The sequence below is a fragment of the Mytilus edulis genome, chromosome 4 (assembly GCF_963676685.1).
Source record: "Mytilus edulis chromosome 4, xbMytEdul2.2, whole genome shotgun sequence".
Taxonomy (NCBI): Eukaryota; Metazoa; Mollusca; class Bivalvia; order Mytilida; family Mytilidae; genus Mytilus; species Mytilus edulis.
The window spans coordinates 62,727,859-62,739,440 of NC_092347.1; the positions used below are offsets into that span (position 1 = coordinate 62,727,859).

The following is an 11,582-nucleotide window of genomic DNA, read 5'->3' on the forward strand; positions in this document are numbered from 1 at the left end:
TTATAATGGAAATACTATTTTATGGCAAGTTCAATAACTAGTTTTTGCATGTGGAGCTCGTTTTGTTCAGTCTTGTCTGTGTGTGTAGTGCTTTAAGGTTTCTCTTCGACTTTGCTATTACAGCCATTACTATTGAACAACTCAAAAATGTTTACATGTGTTTTGAAGATTTAATGCCACATGCAAAGATTGTATGTCTCGGACTGTCTTTATAGTTCTCGGACTGTCTTTATGGTTCTTTTTTCATACTTTTTTTGTAAAATCAATAACAAAAAATATCATTTTAACCGAGTATCATTACACAAGATAAATAAGTCAATAGCAATACCAGCAACAAGTCTGAACTCATAATGAAACTGTTACCGGTCATGTTGGTATTAATTTCACATATCTGTTTAACATTGCAGTTCGCAAGATGATGGTAATACGTTTCAAATTCTGAAAACAGACAACTGGTCTGTCCACATGCCGGAATAACTACTGGTTCCTCGTTTACAAATAATCGAATAACGTAAGCCATGGTTGTGTCACATTTGTACAATCCAAAACCAAGATTGGCTGAAAATGGACCAATCAAACTTGTTCTAAATGTTCTGTTCTTGTTCATCAGGTAATTGTCTGCTAAAAGTTTCTGTGAGTTGTTGAACAACCCAAAAGCTGTATACAGTGGAATAATAGTATCAGTATGTCCAAACTGTATAACAAAGGGTTCTGGGTATATCTCACTGAAATGTATCAAGTATAAGTAAAATAGATTTAATTTTAAATAGCAGCACTGTTTGACGCAGATAGACAAAAATGCTAGATTTAGGAAATTACAAGATTTCTGTATTATAACAGGCCAGAAATAATCAATTTTCAATGTCAATTTAAAGTCATACAGATAACTGCCAAGTAAGATTTAGTAGAAAGTAAGCATAAACATAATACAAGGCAATAGCAAAATTTAGTATACGGATTTATTTTTCCCATTTTAGAGTTAATTCCCTTAAAGTAGTCATTTTGATGCTATAGAAACAATCTCTCATTTTTGTTAAAGTTCCCGTTTATGATTATCTTACTCATGTGATAGTGGATTACTTGCTCATTTCCACAGCGCATTTATGCAAAAAGTTTACTTGTTTGCCGGATCGTTAACTGTTGAGGAAAACAGTTCTCTTTTTGTATTGTTTCAAAATTATATATTGAAAAGTAAAAGATTCACATCATAATATAGAAGCTTTCATCTAATACTTTCCTTGCATTTCATACAGATTTTTACTTTGTATATTTTGCACGTTTTCCCGGGATTCTTAATAATAAACGTTTTAAAATTTTGGTTTTCTTACAGACACTTGCATATATAAAATGGCAAACAATTACAAAGAATTCAGCAAAATGATGAAACTCAGATCTTTCACTCTGATCATTTAAATTTGTTTCAATAAGTCTAACAGAGTTTGTTAAAAGATCTGATTTTAATTAGATTAAATATGTTTGGACGTCTGTCAGTTTTGACATTTACTTACTAATTTAAAGACGATCGCTTTATTTTTCGACCTACGACAAATGCCTATTTCAGTGCATTCTGAAATATGACAGAATATTGGAACATCGAAGAGAAATTCATGATAGTGGTAATATTGCAACGACCGATTACGTCTAATGTCCATGTGCAAATTACTTGATGGGTGGATTGGTGTAACGTCCAGTTATACAAACCTTACATGTATACAAGATGATAAACTGTAAATGTGGTACCTAAGAGTATGAATGCTGCTTTGTACTAGGCTTAGATGCTGAACTGGATTTTCAATTGCTACTTATTATGTAGTAAACGCCAATGATTAATTCTTTGTATTAACCAAGGCTTCGGATCGAACCCGCACGTACTCCCACACTCGAGTCGATGTGCAATGCGAGGCAATTTACTTGACAAAAGCGTTTCATAATGGTACGCACAATTTCCAATCGCAGGTTTTAGAAAACTTAAAAGACCAAACTCGATATTGAACTTTTCACCTAATATCATTTTTTATTTATATAACAACAAGGCACTGGACGGTATAACTCATAAACCGTGGCCTATACGTAAGTATAAATGGAAAAGGAAATGTCAGATTTAAATTAAAACCCGTTTGGCAATTTTTATCATTTCGGGCACTTTTTAACAGAAGCCATTAATCATTCTTACTTTTAAGATTAAAGTGTGAAACCGTTTGTTAAAAAATGTAGTTGCTTGGGGTAGACAAATTTAATTGTTTTCTGAATGCCGTTCCGAGACCTTTTCTCTCTGACAAACATTTAATAAGATGTAATATATTGCGGTTCAAAATGTTTAAGAGTTTCATTTCCTTAATGCCGGCGTCACACATTGGCGTATAGACCGACGTGCACCAGACGTACATAGAAAATTGACTAAATCCGTATACGTTAGGTGCAACAAGAGGAACGCTAAACAATCGTTAGACGCGCGCTGCATAAGTTTGAAGTACTTCGAAATGCAAAGGTATACGCTTGGTAAACGCTATAACAGCAGAAAATTTTTATGCAGCATAAAAATTTTCATCTAGCTCTAGCGTTTGCCAAGCGTATGTATACACGCACGTAATACATACGCTACAAGCGCGTTGGAAAACGCTACAGATAAGTTTGAGACACGTTTAGGGCAGAAGGAGTATTATTTACCAGAAAAAAAACTTAGAACGTATAGAATATATTGTGTAACTGATGACAGAAGTCTAAAAACCTTCAGACTGGTTTTATTTTTATTTTATGTCTTTGGTGGCTGTAAGAAGATTGGTGGTAAAGAAAAACTAGTCATTTTTCTCTCAACAACAAAAAATCCTTACATACTGACGCATATTAAAAACGCAACACACATTTTGGAGATTTTGTTTTACCATGTGATTGATTCTCACTTTTTCCCATTTATAATTTCCACATGCAAAGCGCCTTAGGTAACTGCTTCGTTTAATATAAACACGAGAAAACAATGATGTTTCATATTTTTGGACTGATCAGGCTTCAATTTAGCAGCGGCCCACTCTCCAATGGCCCCTTAAATTTGGTGTGGCCTCACAAAGTTTCTGCTTTTCTTGTATAGAACTATATAAATTGTTTTTAAGCTGTGGGGTACCATTGCCAAATCTTAACTTCAATTCCTGGCTGATATTTTTATTGCAATTCAACACTTTGAAAGACAATAACACACTTACACACATTCATTTATACGCTTGTTATTGGCTTTAAGTTAGCTGCCAGTAACTGCAAGTACTCTCAGATATTTACTTATTTGTCTTTTTTGTTGGTGAGATAATTTGTCATCGTGACCACGATAAATCATAAATATGTTAAACACTACAAAGGAAATATAGTGGGTGATGATTGATTGTATAATGCCATGTAGGTATTTACGACCATTGCATATCCATATAATGAACACAAGTAGGCCGTTAGTTTTCTCGTTTGAATTGTTTTACATTGTCATTTCGGGGACTTTTATAGCTGACTATGCGGTATGGGCTTTGCTCGTTGTTGAAGGCCGTACAGTGACCTATAGTTGTTAATGTCTGTGTCTTTTGGAGAGTTGTCTCATTGGCAATCATATCACAACTTCTTTTTCACATTACTAAATTACCTATAGCATATACTCACTTGTGTCGTTTTCCATTCACAACATTTCTGAACATTTTGAACAGCCGTGACGTGTATGCACAAGATGTCTGCCAATTAATATTGTAGCCATATCCCATTTCCCAATAGTTCTAAAGAAGAAATTAGTTTCCATAAAATAATCACTTACTATAGTATTGATAAATTGGTTGGTGTTTAACGCCATTTACAGCACTATCGTGTTATTTCGAGCTGGTCCGTTTTTATTAATGGGGGAAGCTGGAGTGCCAGATAAAAACCACCAACCCCCATTTTAAAGGGGTTATAACATATGTCCCTATCCTAAAACATTAGTTGTAAAACACAAAGTGGGTTCCAATCCCGAGACACGTCTGTTTGCAAACGCCACTGTATATATTAGCTATATACTCTGTATATATGTACTTTCAAATCTTATGGTCATACTGTTTTCCTATGTCAGATTATTATTTCATTTTTTATTTTTTATAATAGAACTTAATACAAAAGGAATTACTATTAACACCGACTCCCAGATATAAATCTACGATTTTGGTCAATATATAAAAAAAAATGTGGTATAATTGCCAGTCACACCCACTAACCAAAATGCTGTAGAAGTTGAAACTATAGGTCAACGCGCGGCTTTCGTCAATGAATATAAAAACATACCGCATAGCAAGCTAGAAAACACAAATGTAAAACAAATCGAACGAAAGAACGTCTTTTTTGTCGCAATTTTTACAATTTTATCAAGACGGCAAGCGTTAGTTCAATTTATCATGTAAACGGAATTTAGACGGTTCTTTACTGAGTTTGGCAATGATAGCATAACGATACAGGAACAAGTCTGCTCTAAAAGGGGCACTATTGGTATTCTTAAGAATACCTATAATCTGTCGATACATTTTATTACTAAAAAGTAAATCTGATCAGTTTATCATCTCGCACGTTTAGTATTATAGAAATAAGGAGATGTGATATGATTGCCAAGGAAAAAAGTATCCACAAAAGTTCAAATGAAGTCGATGTAAGCAATTGTAGGTAACCGTACGGCCTTCACAACAATGAGAAAAAGTAAATACATCTACCATATTTACCTAAAACTAATTGCTTTATGTATGAGGTACAGCAGATAATTTTCCAGTCAGATTTTAAAACGACCAATAATTTTAATTGAAACCAAATCTGTTATTTTTGAAGAAAAAAAATTTGTGGAAGTGTAGTGAAAAGAGTTGAAACGTCAAAACATTAAATCGAATTAAAAGGACCACCACGAAAAATAGTTAATTTCGCAATTTTTATATACTTTACTTTAAAAGTTAAAATAAGTTCTTTTGTAGTAGTTTGCATGACTATTATAATAACATGTATCATGATTAACAATCTAATTAAAAACCGATCTCTCATCGCTCCTGTTTCTGATATGTCGCGTGGGAGCCCCACGCGACATATCAGAAACAGCGAGCCCCACGCGACATATCAGAAACAGGAGCGATGAGAAATCGGTTTTTAATTAGATTGCATGATTAAGTACTTACACGAATGTCAATTAGGTAGTCAATGATCAGTAGATCTTCCATGTCAAAGAATTGGCACCAATTTGATTTTTCAAACATACCAAGTTCAAACGCACATATTTGTTGAATGGTAACAATTTCCGCTGTAAAAAAAAAGACATATAAAAAACGGTCATAAGTGTGGAAATAGTCATGTTATATATTGTCATGTCAAAACAACACATTAGGGAAAATGAAAAGTTCAGTGTCATATGCATTACTGCGTGTTTAATTAAGGTCTGGTTAACAGCAGCAATTGCAACGTTCTGTTTCTTCGCCAAATACGTCACATGAAGGGACTTTGTGTCATTAAATTATATAACTTAATTAACTCTTCTTTCGCAGTAAACCTGTTCTATTCAGAGTCTGGAATACTTAACGTATATTTCATTTCACATTGGATGTTTAGTTTGGAGGGATACATTTTTGTATGAGGGGGGGAAAAAAGCCGAAAAAAGTGCAATCTCATTTCTATTTTGTCCGATAGTTTTGATAAATATCCGATTTCCGATAAATATCTGTTTTAGATTCATCTCTTTACTAAACTAACGAAAACATTTACAATTGCAATGATCTTTGCAACGTCTCCACCTGGTTTCAAATAAATAGTACATGTTGTAAAACACATTGCATTTTTTTCTTTTAAAATTATCGTTCGAAATCTTTAGTTTGATCATGTTAACTAATAAGAACCATGGTATATATAGTTCTCAACCAATGGTTAGCTGGACATCACACGACGTGTTTGCTTTTTGCAAATTTTTCGAACAAAATCAGACAAAAAGCACTTTATTGGCCACGAGCATCACTGAAGAGACATGTATTGTCGAAATGCGCATCTGGTGCAAGAAAATTGGTACCGTTAATTTTATTACTACCACTGCATGGGTCGATGCCTCTGCTGGTGGACTATTAGTCCCCGAGGGTATCACCAGCCCAGTAGCCAGTACTTCGGTATTGGCATGAAAATACGGATTTTTTTTGTGTTATTAAACTTTGCTGTTACAAAATGAAAGAAATTATTATAAATTAAGGAATGTATCTCCCTCATGCAAAGCTCTGATTCCTTTCACGGATTTGGCTATACTTTTTGGACCTTTTGGATTATAGATCTTCATCTTTTATATAAGCTTTGAATTTCACATATTTTTACCACGAGCATCACTGAAGAGACATGTATTGTCGAAATGCGCATCTGGTGCAAGAAAATTGGTACCGTTAATTTTATTATCATATCATACAAAATTACCTGGTTCGATTTCAGAAGTTCCAATTTTCTGTCTTACTTTGTTGACAACAGATTTCATTTCATCTCCATTTAAGAATTTGTAAAATTCAGTCAAAGTTTCATTGTTTTGGTCAACCTCTTTTATGTATTTACCACAGTAGTCGTAATACCTCAGTAATCTATCGTCTGTAGATGTTGTTATTGACTGTTTACCCATAACATTCTCTAAACCCAGACAAAACTTGCTTTTGCTTTGCTTTGTCCTATCTTTCGACGTCGTTTCAAACATAATCTTGCCAGCATTTTTACGTACATTGTTTCTAAATCGTTTGACAAATCTTTCCCCGAGCTGAAGCATTTCTTCATCTCCAACGACAGACTGTTGGTACTGTTTGCTTTTTGGAAATGGGGTTCTCCAGTTACCTATAAACGGATGTTTTGTAACAACTAATGAATCCCCTCTTAGAACTGTGGAAATGTTATCCATTTTTTGTATCCATGGTAGAGATGGGTATCTGGCAGCGTGTCTGAATAAGTAATGAAAATTTGTAATTTGACACGAATGTCCTCCATACATAAATGATCCATCTCTATTCTCCGGAATAGTTTCATTGATACTTTTTACCCAAAAATACGGAGTCATAGCATTAAAAATAGGCTTCTTTAAATTGTCTCCAGTAATCACTTTGGTAATTGAAAATAACATAACTGTCAAAATAATGATATATTCCATTTCTAGAAAATGTTGAATATACACATTAAATTCCAATGAAAGACTGCACTTACCTACCTGATGCCGAGCACATATAAATGTGTAAAGTAAACATGAACTGTAACATGTGCTGTCGGCAGTTTAAAAGTTGTTGTTTTCAATTAATGTCCCATTAATTTTGTATCATTGTTTATCATAAGTCAGGGATTTTGATACCACATATTACTTAAAATATCTCACAGAATGAGATTGTTTCAAAGATAGAAAGATTTTGGCAGAAGTTTGGCTTTAAGTATAGATAGAATCATATTCAAAACAGTGTAGCTGTGGCCATTGATTGACAACCTTAAATTATCCCATTGACTGGGGCAAATTATGTGAACGTTTGTCTGTAACAACCGCTGCTCACTATGTACTTGTTAAAGGCACTTAAACTGTGGGGCCACAAAAGGTTCTCAACACCTAAATAACGAAATTAGAAAAACTAATCAGGAATAACAAGATGTTTTGATTTATATCAATGATATAAATCAAAACATAAAGTTATTCCTGATTAATTTTTCGAATTATTTTAATATTAAAGGCGTTAAGAACCTTTGGTGACCCCACAGTTTAAATTCTATAATAAGTAAGTAGTGAGCAGTTGTCCTTGCAGACACACGTTCACCTAATCTGCCCCAGTCAATGGGATACTTTAAGGTTGTCAATCAATGGCCACAGCTACACTGTTTTGAATATGATTCTAATTAATTCTTTGTCTTATTTGCAATCTTACACCAATGATAAATTTACTCACAAAGTGGTACCCCAACCCAAAATATATCTCTTTTAAAATTACTTCGATAAAGATAATCCTATATTTTCAAATGGTGTGATGACTGAAATTAGAAGTAATCCTTCTAAATCTTCAAATCTACATAAATTTAAAAATTCCGTTTCCACGCTTTAACTTAAGTTTTCCTTTTCAAACTGTATAAAACTCAAACATAATGCTAAGCGTGACAGGGTTAGAATTTGGGCTGTGAGTCACTGACCGTTCTAACGTTATGCCCCTTTAGACTTTGTTCTCTAACTTAAGTTTGCCTTATGTTAACAGTGGCGGATCCAGCCATTTTAAAAAGGGGGGTGTCCTAACACAGAGTAAAGGGGGGGGGGGGGTCCAACTATATGCTCCCAAATGCATTGATCGGCCAAAAAAAAGGGGGGTTCCAACCCCCGGTCCCCCCCCCCCTTTGGCCTGATCCGCCACTGGTAAATTTTATGAAACGCAGACAGAGCTCAAATTATAATTTGGGTCGTGTTACTGTCCTAAAGTTATGCATAGGTTATTATACATTTATAAATGAAAACATTTCTGAATTGCACGTTTCCGATTATTTACAGGAAATAAAAATATGTTATTATGACGAACTAGTATAAATATAAAAAATAAATCAGTGCCCATTGAGTTCAAACAAACGTGTCACCTGTAAACCATAAAAAACATAAAACTTAATTTTTTACTTGTCAACTGAAAAAAATATACGCATATATCTCTTTAAAACAACTTTGATAAAGATATAAATCCTATATTTTCAAATATTTTCAATACTGAAATTTAGCAATCCTTCTAAATCCCTACTTTATATATATATATATATAAGACCCTCTCCTCAAGTAATGAAATATATCCTTTTGCATTAATCATAATATCTCGACTTGGTGTTAATTAGAAACACACTATCGGGCTGACGCCCTCGTGAACTAAGCATCTAATACTTTCATCGTATGATGTGCATTGCTACATTGACTCATAACCACGCTCATAACTCTTTGCATTTATAACAATTAAACAGACGAAGTATTTCTTAAATTGCAATTCCGGTGATTCATTTCCTGATATATAGTCAATTCTTACACAATGCAGATTTTGTATGTATATCTATGAATCTCTGTTCCTGTCCTTGTATAGCTGAAGACTGGGAAACAATTTAGAAAAAAAGCCCACCATCTCTTTTAAATAAGTCTTTGTATTATGCGCGAGCGGCGAAAACAGTTTTAGTGTCATTACAATTCGGTCCGTCCGTCCGTCTGTCCATCAGAAAGACCTAGTGTATGAAAGGGAATGATGTGAAATATGGTTTCAGAATGATAAGATGCAATTATTTTTTACATCTGCTGTGCAGTCTCTTCTGGTTTATCAGCAGATTAAAATTTTACAACACACATCATTCAAGCAAGATCTATTATTTATAAAATAGATCTTTTCCGTTTACATTTTTGGCGTAATTTAGAGCCCCAGCAACCGTATTATTTTTGTTCGTCAGTTCAACAATAGCCAAATTTTTACACGATTATTGATATACATTTTAAAATGCAAATGAAGGATTTATTTATTAGTTATGGGTGTTTAATGCCCCAGCAGCACAAAAGGTGATATCGAGGGCAGGGAATAGTGTAATGTAATTGACAGACCACTGTACCGAAAAATGTTCCAGACCTAGTCAACAAATAACAATACTACAAGATCATACCTCATCTTCTTTAATATAGTTATTCAGTCATGGTTTGGTCTTATCATAGAGACCCTCAAGGGTAATGTCAATGTCGTTGAACGCCCCCGTTTAAATAAAATTTGGTCACGGTTGGAAATTGCACAATAAATCAAATTGTAGTCCGAGTTTGATATAAAATATGCTTATTATAAATACTTGCGGCTAATAAAACAAAACACTTAAGTTGTAATCTCAACAGACGACCATATACAAAAACCAAGAAACTATCTTTTATATCAATAAAGCCAAGTACAAAAGTTTAAACCGTTTATAGCTCCAAGTTAACCGACGGATTATTATTGTGTTGGATTAAAAGTTATTAAAAACTAGTTTGTGACGAGAATTAAGAGATCCATATTGTAAATATATTACCGACCACAATAACTATGCTATCTTAGTAACATCATGACAAAAAGACTGGCCGCTGTGATGGGAGCACTAACTTAGTGTGGACAAATATCTAACGAAATATCAGACTTTTAATTTATACCAAGGATTTGTATAGCCTAAGACTATACAAATTTTTGTTCATATACTTAATAAAAAAAAAAAAATGCTAAACAATTAAATCGAGCGTTTAAAAAAATCGAATGCAGTTGATCAATGTTCATTTGCATCATCTTTATTTTTTTATCAAAAAAAACCTCTTAGTATTAACATGATTAAATTTAACGATCCCCCCTTTTTTTTACAATTTCAATTATCATATCATTTATTTATAACAGGGCCGTAACTAGCCTCTTCTAATAGTGAGGCAAAATATATATAAAAAAAATTTGACGAGGGGTTTGTGGGCCGCTCAAGGTCCCCAGAAGCTCTGAGAAAAATTACGAAAAATCGTGCATTCTGAAAGTTTCCCGGACTCTTTATGACATTAAAACGCAATTAATTGTTGCTTTTATCCAACCATTATCTGGTCTCAAAGCAAGAACATAGATTCATTGTGATTTAAGACTTTTAGGTTTTATGGAAAATATTAAAAGACCGATATGTAGGATAAAGCAAAAATCGCAATTCTCATAATCATCAGTAATACAGGATCTGTCTGTCTGTTTTTGTCTTAATTGTATTGTGCTTAGACTGTGGTTATCTTTTTATGACTAGATTTAAATATAGTGACAGATTGTACTTTAAGTACTAGTACGGCTTCAGTCTACACTAGGGACCATCTTGACCCTGTTTTACGGTATTATTGATTCTTTTATTGTTGAAGACCCTCCAGCAACTTGACCATTGTCTTTTAGAATTTTTCTATGCATTGACTCTGTGCGATTATGTTTCGTGCACATTTACTCCATATTCCTTTATTTTCTGTTACAGGGTCTGAACATGAATTAATGCAAGTTAATCCCTTCATTGGAAAAGGTCATATGGCAATACATTATTTTTTTTTGCAAATTATTTGAATCCGGGAAATTGGTGACCTTACTTTTATTTAAACCATGTCAGCTTTCTAGTTTTATCTACCCCCCCAAAAAAGCCAGTTTTGTATTCTTTGATATCAAGTTCAATTCTCCATGCAGAAACGACCATTTTTTTTATGTGTCTTGTAGCATCGTATATTCTTAAAATAAAAGTACAAACAAAACACCATCAACTCTGAAAACTAAATAGAAACATGCAGGGGCGACACCAGAGAGTGAAGAGGACTTGCTTCTTGCTAGACACTTTCCTTGAAAACAATTTGATATTAAGACAATCAAGTTTGTTTTTTTTTTATTTCTAACATGAGGCATTTGCCTCATTTGCCTCAATCAAGGATTTGTATAGTGATACAAATCCTTGCCTCAATGTAGTTACGGCCCTGTTATAAATAATGAAGGAATTTGTATATTAGAGTATCTTACTATACAAATCCTTGGTCGGGAACTGGTTTTGATTTATATGGTTGACAAGAGAATGTATAAACCAGAAAGTGTTTACGGTTAATGAGGCGT

At 33.6% G+C, this 11,582-nt stretch overlaps 1 protein-coding gene across 2 annotated transcripts; it reads right to left on the bottom strand.

Moving 5' to 3' along the window:
• Positions 1 to 150: 150 nt before the first annotated feature.
• On the bottom strand, positions 151 to 11,579 carry LOC139520161 (multiple inositol polyphosphate phosphatase 1-like). 2 transcript variants are annotated; one of them, XM_071312630.1, is made up of 5 exons: positions 11,493 to 11,579; positions 6,421 to 6,926; positions 5,154 to 5,275; positions 3,637 to 3,746; positions 151 to 725 (listed from the first exon to the last, which is right to left on the bottom strand). In XM_071312630.1, the coding sequence occupies exons 2-5, from the start codon at positions 6,884 to 6,886 to the stop codon at positions 284 to 286; spliced, it is 1,140 nt and encodes a 379-aa protein (XP_071168731.1). In that variant the 5' UTR covers positions 6,887 to 6,926; positions 11,493 to 11,579; the 3' UTR covers positions 151 to 283. The 2 variants fall into 2 exon arrangements, with proteins under 2 accessions (XP_071168731.1, XP_071168730.1); XM_071312629.1 differs by lacking the exon at positions 11,493 to 11,579 and having other exon boundaries at positions 6,421 to 7,367.
• Between the last annotated feature and the right edge of the window lie 3 nt (positions 11,580 to 11,582).